Raw genomic sequence first — 17,769 nt, forward strand, 5'->3', positions numbered from 1 at the left:
ACCATAAACAGACTTGCGTAATTCAAAACTGGGGCCTAGTATGCCCCGCAGGCAAAAACGCTCCAATGTAAAGTACCGGACGAAGGATTAACTTAAATACACTAATAATGATGGTAACAGACATTTATATTAAGTTTGCTTCACAGTCTGAGCGTATTTATTTGTTAATCAGCGAGGCATAATCTTTTACAAGCTTTACGTCAATCGTACGATTTAGATAGGCATAAATACATTTTCCTTTGCAATTAATATTATTTGCGTTAAGGGAAGGTACAGGCATAAGATAGTATCGTTTTCCAGGCAACAACAGAAGTACAGAGTTTGTTCTGTTTGTCACTCTTGGCGAGACGCGGTTAATATAATTAGAGGCATAGTAATGTGTATAGAGCAGTGGTTCACAAACTTTTTAGAGTTGGGACCCACTATTTATTACCACAGCTTATGGCGACCCATTTAACTTTTTATGTCATAACACAGAACACAGCAATGGCTAATCATTGCAAAACTACCGTATTTCCTCGAAAATAAGACCTAATTTGAGTTTTCAAAATGATTTTAATTAAACCCTACCCCTAAAATAAATTTAAAATGTGTGGGAGAGGAAAGGTTCAATGACCTGAAGTAAGGTGAAGATCATCATTATTCAAGATTGTGTGATGTCACAATCACAATTATGATATTTGTCACTTAATTTTTGTATAGGAAATACAAATAAAAACATTGAATGTCGGTTTTATATAATGTTTTTGAAAAATCTCGTGATTTTCTACAATGTAATTTTATTTTTGATAAATGAGCACGAAAGACCTCTTCCAATAAAAACCATGGTGTTATTCTTCAAAGAAAATAAATCTTAATCCTGTCTAAATTTTGGGAAAACACGGTAAGAAGTGCTTTACAAAACTGCTATACGTAAAAAAGCCACATAGTCATCCTTTGTATAGCAAATTTTGTCCCTTTGAGAAGATCGTAAAAAGGAAACTTTCACAGATTAGAATTTAAATTCAATTTAATTTATTTTGTTTTTTGAAGATTTACGTATTCAAGTCGCCACCGATCCTAATAACTAGTATAATTAATCAAAACTTTCTTCATCTTTTTACGACCCGCTAAGATTCCTTTTGCGACCTACCAGTTGGTCGCGACCCATAGTTTGGGAACCGCTGGTATAGAGTATTTATTTTTTAATCATAATCAGCCCTAGAGCAATGCAATGAAGATTATAACAAGGATTAAACATGTTAGTCCTTCTTCATATTTTCTTTCTATTTATCTTTTTGTTGATTACTGTAAGCTTACGGTGGGTCTTATAATTTTGTAAAGCACTGTACTTGAAATGCCTAGTATTACTATTGATAAAATAATTTTGTTGGCAATGGAATTGGGGTGCTCTAAGATGGCGCACGACCTGAACATAATATGTGTACCGTGTTAGAATTGTTCAGATTGTGCGTCATCTTGGTACGAATACTTTCGGAGCGCCCGAATTGGTATATACTAAATTTCAAAATTTCATAATATGCACTTTCAGTACGTGTCTTCCTTAATAATATCGTTTTACTCTTCTTAATGATGATCCTTTATTTAGACATTGGAATTAATTATGCCAGAAATTTTGCAAGACAATCTATACATATTTAGCATATTCAATTTTATATTGGTGAAAGAATCATACCGCTTCTATGATTAGGTCTATTTATGTAACTATGTCGATATTTCTTTGAAAAAATAGAAAAGTATTAGGCATCTCACTGCGTACTAGGACTAAAATTTTGGATGAATGATCAGACAAAATATAATGATACTTTTTTGTACTCAGTGTCGTGTGTTACGTGGGTTACAAACCAAAGCAATCTAATTCGGAATGTATCTTCAATGGAGAATGGAGCCAACCTTCTCTGGAATGCTCTAGTAAGCCTGGTTTTAATTTAAATAATCTTGCATTGCAATTTTCTAAAATCAAAAACTTTATATTAGGTATCAGTGGGTTGATATCCAGTTTTCTAAGTGCATTGTTGTTATAACAAATTCTGTAGTGTAGCGAATGTGGATATAACTATGGACTATAATGTTATTTAACCCATTTGTATCAATAGTATTTAAGTTCAATAATTAGTGCTCAATTTCCTTGGTAAAGACTTATCGCGAGAAGCGAAAAGCCTGGGCAATACGTTTATTGTATCGAGCAATTTGCTACGTGTTTCCGGGTTTACGTCCGGGAGTTAAAATATAAGATTTTTCAAGTTTTGTGTGGATTAATGTTTTTGAGTTTCGACCGTATAACTGTATTAATGAGGTTCGATTGTATATTTCAATATATCTGTGTGGATTCAATTTGATTGTGCAAATTTACAATTTTGCGGACATCTGGCATTATAATATACGGGGATAGTTCACTAAACGCCGTCAAGTAGTTCTAGTTGGCGTGGCATAACCATTTTCGCATATGTCATTTCTTAGCTCCACCTGATTACGTCATCCAAAAATCAAATCACCTCAACGTCACAGTGACAAAATAAGGTTTGTCAAAGTATACGAATCATCGTACAAAGTGTGCAGACGAACACTCGAAATCAAGCAAGCTATTTCTCTCGTTGTCCCGCGTAACGATCCCGATATAAGAGAGATCGCTAGCGTTAGCGAACGAGTGCGTTATCGTCAGCGGAGATGCCATTTCGAGCAATTGTACCCTTTTTGGCAAGCTCTATGGCGTGATTGTGACGTCGTAGTGACGTAATATTTGGATGACGTAGCCAGGTGGGGGTTAGGAATAACATATGCAAAAATGTTTGTGCCACACAACTAGAAGTACTTACGGCATTTAGTGAACATGTGCCCACGGGAGTGTGAACACACAGAGTTAGGAGGCTACGTTAATCCCCTATAGTACTGAATCACAACACCATTTTTTTTTATTTAAATCAATTTTTACAAAAGATATTCCGTGTGAAACATCTCAATATATACTTGAATATTCTTTACTTTATCAGAAATCAAGTGCGTCGCTCTCGATTTTAGCAATCAACCTGGAACAATTTATTGTGACCCCGCTGATCTTGGTTATGATAGTACTTGTAGGTAAGTAACAGAAACAGTATTATTCCAATTAAATATTACATAACTACCTAACAAAATAGGCCATAGTTTTGCTTTGTATTCAAAAATAATTATTTCGATTTTTATTATTTTCTTGATTTTAATTGTTTAAGTTTTACTTGTGACGATGGATACGAATTGACGGGAAAGGCAGTTTTGAAATGCCAGGAAAGTGAAGAATGGGATGGTATTGTACCGACATGCAAGGGTATTTATATACATGTTCTTTATTTTTTAGTGTCAAATAAGTTTATAAAAGCTTCGTAACCCCTTACTCCTTACTATGCTTATGTCTGAACAATTACGATATATCATCAATCAGGCAATCTTAGAAGTGATTAAATTAAAATACATATGAGCTCTCCATAAAATCATAAAACCGATTTGTGTAATGAACAACAAAGAAAATTATGGATAGATAAAAGATAACAAAGCAAATTATCAAAGTAATCGAACTTGGTTTTAGACGTTTTTTGTTCATCCCTGTCTTTTGATGATGGAACTGTTAAGTGCACAGAAAAAACGAATATAGCAGCACGTGCATGTAAGTATAAACTAATGCATTGTCTCGTCGTTTTTGTGGATTATTGCTCTCGACACCTTTTAAATTTTCAAAATATTAGGCAAATATCACGACTTTGTTAGGCTTGCATTTCATTGAGACAAGCTTGATTTCATTTCTTAATTAAAAATTGATTAACAATTATACAGAATTCGTCACAATGTTTACAGATTTTTGCATGTATGGATGACTACATAAATACAGAACCAACTATTTGAGAAATTAGAAACTTGTGTTAATGCATATATATATATATGTGGAACCATTTTTAAAATATTTTTTAAGAATGGTATTACACAAAACATGTTTGTAATCTCTTCTCTATTACACATCGATTGTAAAACAAATTTCTTTTTCAAATTGATTAATATAATTTATTATTTAAATTGAATTTAGTTAACAGCTGGTGTTGATTCTGATAATATAGATGTTTTATGTTTCTATCACAAAACCCAATATTTGTATTTCCAATTTACATGGCATTTTGGATAAAGGTATGTGATCAAATACAAAAAGTTTTCAAAGTCTACCAACTCACGTTATGTAATTACTAATAAGCACTGTAAAAGCAATCCACGACTACAACCAATTGTGTATTGTTTTTGAAAAGGTTCACGTGCAGTTTTTCACTCACACTCTATGGAGCTGAAGAGATAACCTGTTTAGCCAGCGGAGAATGGTCTAATCCAGTACCAGAATGCAAGAGTAAGTATTATTCTAATTTACTAATAACTTGGCCCAGGGTTTCAGCATACAGGGCAATTTTATTTCATTTGTGTATGAATTAAAGAAATATGCTTTTCGGAGTCGGTCATCTTAAGATCAGAAAGTAAGGTATCCTTACAACCTTCATTGGAATAATGTTTAGCAAGGTCCAAGATAATGTTTTTGTCATAGTGGGTTAACTCAAAGTATTTGATGTTTATTCTAATTATAATCTCATATGGTATTAATTATTGGCATTTTGCGCTTCCACACTGAAGTTGCTCGGGTTACATCTCTTGTCAGTGGTGGTCAGAGTCGTTTCAGAGTCGAAACGAAAGCATTTTTGAAAAATTACCTTGCTTTGTTAAAAGAAATCATGTCGTAACCTTTTTATCCAATAAATATGTTTCAATGCTTTTATCTCTGTGTCTGAATGCATTGAAGATGTTGCTACCGGATATCCTATACCACTCCTCCCATTTCACTTTGAAATTCCATTTCACTTAGAAATTCCATTCGTGATTTGATACTATACCCTTCATGTACAGTTCTATTTTTTCATTATGCTGTAAAAATATACCACAGTAATTAGCCTACTTAATGTGTGGTTTTGCAGTGTTTGATCCCAAATGTGAAGATGCACTCGATCCTCTAGCTTGTGCTGATAATTGTAACAACAATCTTGACTGTGATGAATCCGAAGTTTGTTGTCAAAGTTCGTGTGGACTTACATGCAAAAAAATCAAGGTTTCTTCCAAAAAGCCCTTACTTAGTAAGTAAAACGTCAATTCGGTATTTATCTTTTTGTGTTCTTTACTATAAAATGCAATTGAAAATGGCTCGCAACACAGAAACGTTAATCTGATTTGATTGTGCTCAATTTTTTTTTTTAAATAAATGCCTAATTAATTTTTTGAATTGATGCAGTTTTTGAGACTTAAATTAAATTTATGTATGTAACCAATATTGCATCTGAGACCCTAAAGAGCAAATATATTTCACCAATGGTATAGAAATTTACTGAAAATCCTATGTCTTCCAACTCTCTTGCCACTTATTAATATTATTATTATGCTTATGATGAAGCATAGCAGCTAAACTTTGATTTAAGAGCCAAATGTAGCAAGCTTTCAGATAAAACAACGCAAATTTAAAGGTCTCTGAAATACCTCATATACGAGGTGATCTCATATGTATACACCACAAACTTCACATAAAGTTTGGATTCAAATTCATCCGATTCATTTCTCCTGCGGACTAACCTTTGAGTTTACTTTGTGTTAGCCCTAGTTTATCGAGCCAAGCGAAACTAGGTTTATGAAAATAAATAGATATAATAATATAAATTCTAACTGAATTATAACATATTTCTTTTTTACAAATTTTCAGATTTAGATAAAGAGGCATTGCTTGGTCTATTGCTGGCTACCTCCATGAAGTGCCCCGGACCAGTATGCCTAAGATGTGGTAAAAATTTCAATGCATGTTATTATTCAACTTGTCCAAGATATCTCAATGCGTTTTGTGGCTGCAATGAATGTACAGCACATTACTATAACCCCTATAATAAGAAAGAAAGTATTCATTGTAAGTGACTGGTTTTATATTTTTCTAACTTATTTTATTTGTATAACGAGTTATTTCTAATGGATTTATGTACTTTAGCTTTGCATGATTGCATTTGTGACGATACTCCCACAAACGTGACATCAATTATAGCTGAAATTTGGTTTTGTGTGTTGTCATTTTCTTATACCATGGCTCAGAATAAATTCTTTAAAATAAATTATCTTGTTTATATCTTATCATCAAATATACAAGTTCCCGGTTCGCTCATTCCAACCAATTCTACTACAGATAATTTATCATTATATAAAAAAAAAAATAATAAAATAGATTATCTTTTTCTCTGTCAGTCCAGTCTCTGAAGCCGTGGGAAATGTTTTATGTCTGTAAAATATATTTGTGTTCAGTGCAATTCGGTAACTACTTTAGCTTACTTTGTCATATTGTAACTGCTCAGGTGGTTGTCCACTTCACACTCCACCAAACCCAAATTGTGCTGGATATATGTGTAACGGAGTTGGATGTGCAAACTTCCCACAAGCTCAGTGTCGTGTGTACGGTTGCGAACCAACATGCTATTTACAGTTTTTCGATCGATTTGGACGAAGAGTACAGTGCAGAGAAGAAGGTATTTATTTTGTCTTTGCCTCAACTTAAAGTTATTGAAACCAGTATATACAAATGTTCTCCAATATATATACCTTACCTGTGTTGACTTGACTTCAAATGACGAAGTATGCTTTTCCGCCCACGCAGTTGTTACAATTGTAATTTTTTGCATAAAATTACAGGTGTATTCAGAGGTAATCAGTGACCTTTACATAAATTTTATTATTTCATATATTTTTTACTTCTATAATATAACCAATCCAACGTCAATATAGGATAAAACTATTATTGTATTTTCTCCTAATTCGGCAAATGTTGACTTTGCGTTCCCATGCAACATTATAAAATTAAACCACAATGAGGTGTTAAAAGATGAGTGCATTTGGTATCGTTTCGTTCTTGAATTAATGCTCAAATGATTGAAAAGATTTCAATATTTTTGTGCTATTGTGCAATTTGTTCATTTCTATTTATAATATATTTTTTCAAATCTGGTTTATAACTGTATTATATTTTGTGTTTAGCAACTTGTAAGCCTGGAATAACCGTGGTTGGTCTTTGTAGCAGAGGATGCTTTGTTGCTTCTTATCCAAAGTAGAGCTCATTGTCGAGTCCGGTGCCCTGGATGTCCTCCTGAATTCTACGACCAAAAGACCAATCGTCCCATTGTTGATTGCAATCAATACAATGGTTATTGGGTTTTTTCAATCAGCTCTGTTCTGCATCTGCTTTTGGTGACTTGGACTCAACAGCAGCTCACGTGAACCAGTTTTTCTATGGAAACAAATTTGCTACTGAAACAAAATTTACTATTCAATATTTCAACTTTGTAACATTTGCAACTTATTCTTTACGGATGATATATTAAATAAATTGAATGATTTTATTGCAGAAAGTTTACAATACATGAACATTTGGCAATTTATATGGGTAATATATTGAACTCCAGGCGTGCTAGAACTAAGCATATTTCCAGCAGAGACTTTAAAGAATTTTACTGTACAGTACCATTGTATTTCTTGTGTGACGACCCTTGTTTTATCTTTTAAATGATGTCATGTGATAATATTGCTATATTATATAGGGCGCTGTGACACTGTCGATCTGTTTTTTAGTATCCTGTTAGTCTATGCTGTGGTTTGCAGCAGTGCAGTTGTGATTGTTCCAGTTAGATTTTGAGTGTTTAATGGTATTTTATATCTGTAAAAGTGCCTCTAAGTCTTAGGTAGGTTATCAAAGATGTTTCTCTTGGTTTTATGACTATTAGATTGGGAGTGTTAGATATTTTGATGCTAGACAGTAGGATGATATTATTGTTTTAGTACCGGTACAGTGCAATTACAGTTGTTTTGACGTTGTATTTTTAGTTTATTCTTGAAATTGGCTATCAACAGCGCTGTTCGAATCTTGTGCACCTGTGGAATTGTTTGTGGTTGTTTTAAAGTGCCCGTCATGGGTTATTACCGACCGCCGTCGCGTGCGCACGTGGCTACCTCGAGCCGGAGATATGCATTCGAGAAGTGAAACCCAGACTTAATGACATCAATAAACAAATAACAGAAATAGCAGATTTTTTAATGATGGACTGGAAATGTGCAACATGGGTGCAAAATGGAAGATTTTGTGATGGACGAAATTATGCTCTGCTCAAATATGGAGAAGACCGGATATACAAATGTTAAACCGTAAATATATACTACTACGGTTAAACTGCACGAACTGATATTTGAAAATTCGATTTTTACGACTTTTTACGATCGATTTTTACATTGGTGTGTTAACGTTTTAGTAGATTTTACTAGATATATGTTTGAGCATGGAACGGAAACATGCATTCGCACCTCCTACTAGGATTTTTCGGAGTGTTTGTTTACATGCCGCATCACACGCACAGCGGATATATAATTCACTTTTTTGTTTTTGAAAAGATTGCACGCAACCTGATTACCAAGTGAAACGCCTGAGTAATGACTGCCGTCAATATTCATGTTTATTTGTTTGTGTTTGTGACTCGTTTCTTTCTTCTTTGGTAAGTGAACGCGTTTAATACGTTTTAAACCTATTTTATTAGGTTTTGTTCACTTTCCAGATTCTTCGCCTTAATCTTTTGTGTATATATGTTTATTTTGTTTTTGCGAATGAATCGAAATAAAATCTCATCTTAAAAAATCTTATCTTATTCTCAGACTATTTTGCAAATTGTAAGTAGCTGGTTTAGTGTACCGGATTATATGGGTAATTTTGGCTGCTATTGAAAGTTGTCTTCGATTTCAGGGTCCGTCTTTAATTTTTATTGTTTTCTCATATTGTACTGCCTGGTATTTGTTATTTTTTTTATTGTATGCTTTTTGTTTCATTGATTTCATTGGAGTATTTGGTTGTATTAAGATTGTAATTAATAAATAGAACAAAATAGTATAGATTGAAGTGAATATTGAAAGGAAACTTGACGTCAGATCATATTGGAAGATATTCTGAACATGGATAATTATTACATAGACTGCCGGTACGCTACAAAATTTGGCGAGAGCGCGCCAGGACATCTTCTAAACATAATATGTCACGCAGAAATAGAAAGAACGCTTAAATGAAGGGTGAGGATGACTTCGTTGCTCGAATGAAGGTACTCGAGGCTAAATGGACAACAATGGAAGCGCGAGTAGAAGGGATCGAAGGAGCAGTAGATGAACTTGGGAATGATGTAAAACAGTGTGATGGTCCTTAGTCAAGATGTGAGAGATTGGCAAGAGGGAGCTGCAAGTGACACTGCATGGTCTTCAGGAAAACGTGATTGAGACATTAGTGAAAAGCAAAACTGCCGAAGTCGGTTTGAACGAATCCGGAAGAATGGCTGAAGTGGCAGGCGAAATGGCACCACAGAGTTATGTGATGAAGGAGGACCAGAGTGACAAGGCAGAGCACACTGAGTCAAAAGTTACACCACCTGACAACAACTGCGGGAGTAGACCGATGCCGGAAATGGAGTCTCCACCTATCATGCCCAGGTATCCGGTTGGTTTTTCTACCCCTATGACAAAGGATTGTACCATGGTTAACTGAATATAGTTCGCCCACGGCGCTTTCGCTACGCATGAGCAATGCGTTACTACGTCATCAGTTTGCTATATACTGAAGCTTATGGTAGAAGATTTCCTTTCAAATTTATTTGCATATTTGGAATGGTTTTATTGATGGAAATAACTGAAAATATATACTGAGGCATTAGGATAAGGTAGGGGTCGTGGCATCTGTCAGTCATCCCTGCGTCGGTACCGTACCGTAAGTTGTGAAAGTCTGAAAGTGGGAGTAGAGGCATAGTAATTCTGCTTTTTTGCGATTTATTGGATAGTAATTGAAAGTTTATACCAGGATTATAGCACAGTACTAAGAATTTAGATATTCCCGGGCCTACAGAAGTACTGGTACTGTATATTTCCAGATTATCTGGTATGCAGTCAGCCCCTCAGGCCTCAGAGCTTAAGATAAGGTTCGAATATGCAGCTCTCAAATTTTGGAGTATCTATATTAAAAGAATGGATGGAGTGCTTCAATCGCAATAAAAATTACTAGCTAATTATTGGTTGAATACTGAAGTACTGCTGTGTAGCAAAATCTCTTTTTAAGTCCCGTCCCATGTTTTGGCAAACTCAGATGCTGCAAATGTATAAAACAAGAAACAGTTATAACAAAGAAAAATGCCTGAAATAATCGTCAGTGAATAAAACAGATCTGAAAATGGTCTGTTAAAAGTTTTTTCGAATCTCAATAATAACAAAATAATTCTCTAGCCAGAATGAGTTTCTATTTAGTATATTTATTATTGCGGAAATAAGTTTGTAATACTACTAAACTGCATTTGATCATTTGTCCTGCTGGTGAAACAATTTCACCACATTCTAACCTTGTATTCACTGATATATAGTAGCTTATATATTTTTTTTCTCTCCATATATTGTTATTCACAATCGCCTAATGCCGATGGAAATTTATTTGTATTCATTACTCAGGTATTAATTGACTAACTCCAAAATTGCTTAATTGCTGAAATACCAGAATATGGAATTCTGAGTCAGCTGTTACGAATCAATGTAAACTAGTAAGCTATACTCAGATGCTGGAGTTTTTATAGAATGAAAATTACTTTTGCTTGACACACCTTTCAATATGTTGTTGTGATCACCACACCTTTTAATAACCTGTAAGTCGTTCTTCAGTCATTTTTACTCGTATTTTACCTACAATGCAGAATACTATTTAAATTCTCTAACGAAGCAGATATTTATTTGCTGCATCAATTATTCAAAATGGCACTAGTGAATACTTGACACCAGACGTGATAGATGAGTTGATGCACACTGAAATGGATGGGGTATGTGCAATAAAGGTTGACTCCAATACGGAAGAATTATCTCTATATCAGTTAAATCTGTACATGGTTTGATGTGCTGACACCCTCCACCCCTTGTCATTGTCAGCTCAACACTTGACTTCACCCACAGTCCACAGTAACTGAAATAGATAGAGACTCTGTAAATATTGAACTTGTTATTTCCCCCACCGTGTCAGTGCATAGCCATGTGCCACTCATACAATAACCAAACTATTCATCTTGCCAACATCAGGCTCAGACGGGTTATCTTGGATCCAAACCATACCGGTATACCGGTGGGTCACTTCACCCATGATCCATAATTTTGGTCTCAGATTGTGTACAAATACTTAGCTATCTTTTATGTCTTTGTCAAGTGCCAGTATACTCACCAATTTCAAAATTTTAATGATATTGCAACTTACTAAATTGATGTCTTTTCCATATGCTGTTTGCTTGGGTACCGACACCGTACAGTGTTTACTGCATTCATGTTTTCAATGATGGACTAAAATTTTCTAATATACTAGTTTCTTTATGTACATATTTTGTCTAACTAGCAATACTATTTACTTCCACATTTATTTATTTTGTCGATTATTTTCAATCGCCAATTAAATTTTATTATTTTTTACCTGTTAACGTCAGGTTGGGTCCTTAGGCTTTTCCCTCTTCACACGACGTCTCTGGCACCAAAGCATTTTACCACTATACTTCCACTTGTTTACACACTCTCGTATCCCTAACTGCGACAAACAAAACTATTTTATATTAATATAAATATGCCAAGTTATCGGCTTCCCCTCGCGGGATAAACATGAATTCAAGCTAAACTCAGGCAGCGTCTGTATTCCGCAGTATAAGATTTCGCTGACGTTGCCATGGTTACTCACAAGACGGTGCTCGGAGTCGTTATCCGTTTCTCCTTGGATCGAATGTCTTTTGGGTATGCAGGTCGCCTCGACTTACCTCAACGTAAACCTGTTCTTCTATTTATTGTTTGTTTGATTTATATATTACTGTTATTTATCTATTACTGTTAGACTTGTCATGGGTGTCGCTGCTCGATCACCAGTCTTGGTGTCTCGCGCCTCCCTTCACCCTAAAGTACCATATTTCCTATTTCTTGTATTGTGTATTCACATTGTGTGCTTTGGAATGGTGAAAAAATAAATTACTGATTACTGGTTTGATGGGGAGTATACAGCTTTTGGTGTGAATACGTTGAAAGGGTGGATGGAGTGCTTTGGTTGCAATAAAAAGCAGGAGTTATTTGTTGGTCAGATACCAAAGTACTGTTGTAAAACGAAATATTTCTTCAACTTTCATGTTCTGACAGGCTCAGAAGCTGCAAATTCATCAAACGAAATCATAGAAAAAGTTGATAACAAAGAAAGAAAAAACGCCCGACAAAATTGCGAGTGAAATAACCAGATTTGGAAATGATATCTTAGAATTCCTTGGAGGTGCAATTTCGTAAAAAAAAATGAATTCCGCGGTCATCCAGAGACTGCCTGCCACAATTCTCAAGGCTCGTTGATACCCCTCATGAACAAAGGATCAGATTCACTTCCATTCTTGTGCTCATCTCCAGAATACTTGTTATTTATTCAGCATATCTACATTAAATTTTCCAAAGGAACTTGTGAAAATCCCAATAATATTTAGTGCAGATGTTTCTGGTGGACAATATTTCAGAAACTTTGTAATACACTTTGAAAAGCAGTGTGATGGGAATTGTCAGATAATATAGAAAGAGTGATGTTATACGGTGTTAACCTGTTGGTTCGAATATTGTCTTACACATTTTCAAAAAAGCTTTTTCTACATATGCTGGGATCTATTTGCTTTCTTTTCAATTCGCTAATAAAACAATGCTTTGGCCGAAATAAACTGTATCTCAATTGAATCCACTGCGGACTCGAATAAGATGTTGGACCTTCGAAAAGGGATAGTTATTTTATTCCTAATATGAGGGTTGAATAGATGGTATTATGGAGGTAACATGTTTGTATTTAAACTGCCGGTCGATATTGGTAACAAGCCAACACACCACGACAAGGTTTCGACCACTGTGTTGGGATTTATCCTTGCATAGATAGGCAGAATCGCTATGCAAGGAAAACACATGAATGAACGACTCACTTGATTTTTTTTCTCGATTTCTTAATCGCGAGAGGATCATTGCACACTGTTGTCCAACCATTCGCTTCCGCATACGTGGTGTTACCTCCCCCCTCTCTGCTGAACAAGCTTCAGAGCTCATTTGTGACCCTGGGCAAAGCATTTTCAAGTTGCTTAACATAATTTTTTTTATTACGGTAGATAGCGCCCAAATAAAATATTATTCTCATATTAGTTTCTGTATCAGATCATGATTATTAATCATTTATTTAATTACCCCCAATTGAAAAGTAATATTAAACAGAGAAGTTATAAAGACATACAATACCAAATTATCAATCAAAAATATATACTGTACTCATTTCATCCATGCCCATTTAAAGTCAAGTATAGTTGATACATGTCATCATTTCAATATATAATTATATTACCATTATCAATAATTAATTTGCATGGAAAAAGAGACTTGTTCAAAAAAATTGTTAAGAATAGGAAAAATTTCATGTCACTGATCCACAATAAATAGATACCTTTGAAAATTAAATGAAATAACACTATACAAACTTAAGCATAACAGATTTATCAAGTAACACATCAATGATTCATCGCTCATTTCTTTTCAATTTTCTTTCTTCTCCATATATTTGATTGCAGCTTTCAGCTTGCATTTGATCATTGTTCGCAGGGTTGATTGGTAAGTATCCTCTTGCTCGAATATAATTTTAATTAGTCCCTAATTGGTAACACATTTTGTATCGAAAAATTATAGTCCTAATATTGAAATAACGAGGTGCTAGGAACACCTGAGAGATATGCATTACTTCCTTATTAATTAAATTATCCAGTATCCATTATGCCAGTATTTTTTTTCATACATTATATGCATAGAGTTGTTATTAATAACAATTTTTATTCTATCAGTAAAACTTCTACTATACACAGTATGATATCGAAAAATTCTTCTCTCATAAACAATTTTACTATCAATAGACAATGAGTTCCACTCAACATGACCAATGAAATTTGGAGCAACATTAACACAATTTTTTTTGAAAAATGTTTCTAACATAAATGATATTTCCTTTTATCCAATTCCCTACATGTTCTGGGTGAATAGACAATGGGATAAGAGGATTCCACCATAATATTTCATTCACTATTTAATTTTTATCAAATACAACTTTTCTTGAAAGTTCAAACTTGCAAAATGTTAAACAATGGTTGTATAAAATTTGGGTATTTTACCATTTTTTAAATTATGATTAGAAAGATGAAACGTTTTTAAATTTGAGGTTACCAGCCGTTTGCCATAATTATTTATAAATACACTTGCTCTGGAGCTCTACTACATTTTAGCAGTGGCGGCGCGTCAATAAGGCCAACCGGGGCTTTTCGATATAATAAAAAATATTCGAAAAATACCTCAATATCGGTTGCACAGACTGTCTACACTAGCCATATTCTCCCGACATGGTTCATTTTTCGCTCGCAAAGCCTTCGCCGAACGTCGACGGGGCGACGCCGATTTTGCCCCGGTTGCTCATTGTATATCGTATTTTCTCTTTTATCTTCCACTCGCCGCGTCTTGTTTGTTTTCTGTTTCTGTTACTGAATCATCGGGGCCGATCCGGGCTAGCCCCGAAATTATGACGACACAATGCCGACGTTTCTTACAACAACGTGTTGACATATTCGCGCATTCCTTCTCGTTCGTTGGTTGCTTGAAGAGTTGATAGTTTCCTCGCATTCGTTTTTGTCGCTTGTTTCGCTATTTGAATCAGTTAGAGACCTTCAGTCCATTTGCTTTTGATTTTCCACATTCCTTTTGAGCTTCTCACTTCTTTCCGGCTTCGCATTTATTAGCCTTAGACCTCATAATGAATAAGGTTGATGCACTACTTCGCACTCCGTTTTCGCAGCTGCCGCTGGAACAAAAATTAGAGGTACAACGTCTTGGGCCTTATCAACCAAAGAATTGTTCACTGGAACAATCCCATGACGGAGGAAAGCGTCGGCGTTTATTCTGCGCAGAAACTTGGTATAAAAAAACACGAATGGTTGTGTTACATCGAGGACAAAAATGCACTTTTTTGTTTTTATTGTCTACTTTTTGCTACCGCCCGTGACTCACGTTGGTGTAAATTTGGTTTTAAAGATCTTAAACATCTTTCCGAGCGTGCCAGGGATCATCAATCTTCTATGGAGCATCTGTACAATGCAGTAAAATACCGAACATTCGGAAAAGTTAATATTGCAGCACAGTTGGATGAAGGACGCGCGGTTCCTATTCGTCGGCACAACCAAAACGTCGAGAAAAACCGCCATGTTCTCGGTCGATTGATAGATGTTTTGAAGTTCATTGGTTGTCACGAGCTCTCCCTCCGTGGGCACGATGAACGGGCTGGCTCTTCTAATAGAGGGGTATTTTGGATATGGTGGAATACACCGCATCCCTAGATACAGTATTGAGAGATCATCTTGATGCCGCAACTGTTTCGAAAGGGACATCTAAGAATATCCAAAATGATTTGCTCGACTCAATGTATAAAATTTATTTACAACAATTGGCTCTGGAAATTGAGAATTGCCAGTTCCTTTCGATTCAGTCTGACGAGACAACTGACATCACGTGCGTTTCCCAACTGGCTGTGATTTTTCGGTTTGTGAAAGATGGTAAACCTACCGAGAGATTTCACAGCTTTGTACCAATCGTTGATCGCACGGCTTGCGGGATATCGGCTGTACTGAAAGAAGTGTTACAGCATTACAACGCGAAGTCAAAATTGATAGCTCAAACCTATGACGGCGCGGCAGTCATGAGTGGGTCGAAACATGGTGTTCAAGTTTATATAAAAGAAGATTTTCCTCATGCGCATTTTTTACATTGTTATGCACACCAATTTAACTCGTTATTAAAAATATGTGTCTTGATACCCCTCTCGTCCGTATATTTTTTGCAAATGTTTCGGGGTTTTCTTCATTTTTTTCCGTTTCGCCGAAGCGCTCTGACCTCCTTCGCCAGATATGTAGCCGCCGTCTCCCAGCTTGTGCACCAACACGTTGGAACTTTCAATCACGTGTGGTGCAGGGCGTGTCCGATTAGGTCTGAGCTCATTGAGTGTTTCAATGGCATTCAGAGCTCTTCGGTTTGGGACGAACGCTCTGTGAGGGAGGCGGCAGGTCTGAAGCGTCTGCTAGAAGATGGTGAGTTTTCATTTTTCCTCGCTTTTTTCTCCACAATATTCATTCACGTGGATATACGGCGCATTGCAGTCAAGGCTAATGGATAGAGCGTCTGTGCAGTCGTGTATTTCAGACTTCTGCGATGCTGTATCTCGTATCCGGGAAACAATAAAATACGACGACACATGGAGTGCTTCTTTACGCCGCGTGCAAACAACGCAGCGTTTGATTTTGTCTGCAAAGGAATGCTGTGACATTCTGGTGAATCAAATAGGCGTTCGTCTGCGCACTGAACACCTTGCCGCGTTCTCTTTGATAAACCCCAAAAATTTTTCAAAATTTGCACGTCAATTTTCCATCCATTTGTTGGCTACTGTCTCCAAATTTGACCCCATGATAAATGTGGGTAAATTGGAAAATGAATTGCGATGTATATACACCAATCAAACTTTTTTGAACATCACATCAACTTGCGCGCTCTATGGGTTCCTCATAGATACCACTCTAGTATACCACCTTTGCGGCGTCTGCAAAATTTCTGGACATCATTTTGACGACGCCTATTTCTTCCGCCGACGCAGAGCGAACATTCAGCACGCTGAAGCGTATCAAAACGTATCTCAGAAACACAAGGAAGCAAGATAGAATAAATTTCTTGGCTGTTTTATCCATTCAAAGAGACGTTATTTCTGGGATGCATGACTTTAATCAGCGCGTTATTGAGCATTTTGCTTCCAAGAAACCGCGGCGTGTTGCTTATATGTTTAAGCAGTAGAAGTCTAGCAGCATATATATCTATGAGTGAGCGACGCATGTCCTTATCTTTGCATTACCGTTGCTTTCTTCATAGTAACGTTTTAAACCTTATTTTAGGTTTTGTCTGCTTTCCCGAAGTTTCTGTTAATATGTCATTGTATTTATCTGGGTAAATATTGCCTTTCCTTTTGAAAGAGGTTTCAAAATAAACTATGTCTATATTTATTAATCCCTTGACTTGGAACGGTTTTAAAGACACTTTCTTATCTTTAAAAATTGTCGCTTTTGCCGATTGGTTGTTACCAATGGAATGGTTTTTATACTCATAAAATGATGGGAAAACTTACAGCGCGCATCCTGTCCCCGTAGATGGGGTGACTTGATCCCGCAGTAGCTTGCCCCGGTTGTCAAAATGATCACGCGCCGCCACTGCATTTTAGTAACCAAAATATTCATTTAATTTGAATATTTTTAATTTGAGTTACCATATCCATACAACCTAGTCCACAATACAGTTTTCTACAGCAATATATTATCCTAGTCACTAACTTACGTTTTCCATCCCACTGTTCCCTAAAAAATTCCAAATTAGTTCAGTGACATTTTTTGAAATATCCATTGGGACACATTCAAATGCAGATAGGTACCATACCTTTTATAACATAAAAGTCTTGGCTTTAATAATTTTTCCAGTCATGATCATATTTCTGTTTTTCAAAATATTTTTCTTGCTCTTAAACCCAACTTTCTTCTATGGCATTTTCAGTATTTCCCATTCACTAAACAAGAATTCCTATTT

General features: G+C 35.6%; 1 protein-coding gene across 4 annotated transcripts; it reads left to right on the top strand.

Annotated features, from left to right (window-relative positions):
* Positions 1-67: 67 nt before the first annotated feature.
* LOC144431173 (uncharacterized) lies at positions 68-8,353 on the top strand. Of its 4 annotated transcripts, XM_078118994.1 has the most exons (10): positions 72-1,240; positions 1,820-1,911; positions 2,991-3,078; positions 3,210-3,304; positions 3,563-3,640; positions 4,269-4,363; positions 4,980-5,135; positions 5,753-5,950; positions 6,387-6,557; positions 7,063-8,353. In XM_078118994.1, coding segments are annotated over exons 5-10 (696 nt in total). In that variant the 5' UTR covers positions 72-1,240; positions 1,820-1,911; positions 2,991-3,078; positions 3,210-3,304; positions 3,563-3,638; the 3' UTR covers positions 7,137-8,353. The 4 variants fall into 4 exon arrangements, with proteins under 4 accessions (XP_077975117.1, XP_077975118.1, XP_077975120.1 ...); XM_078118991.1 differs by lacking the exon at positions 3,563-3,640 and having other exon boundaries at positions 68-1,240; XM_078118992.1 differs by lacking the exon at positions 3,563-3,640 and having other exon boundaries at positions 68-883.
* Positions 8,354-17,769: the final 9,416 nt, after the last annotated feature.

Source organism: Styela clava, chromosome 13 (genome assembly GCF_964204865.1).
Source record: "Styela clava chromosome 13, kaStyClav1.hap1.2, whole genome shotgun sequence".
Classification (NCBI taxonomy): Eukaryota; Metazoa; Chordata; class Ascidiacea; order Stolidobranchia; family Styelidae; genus Styela; species Styela clava.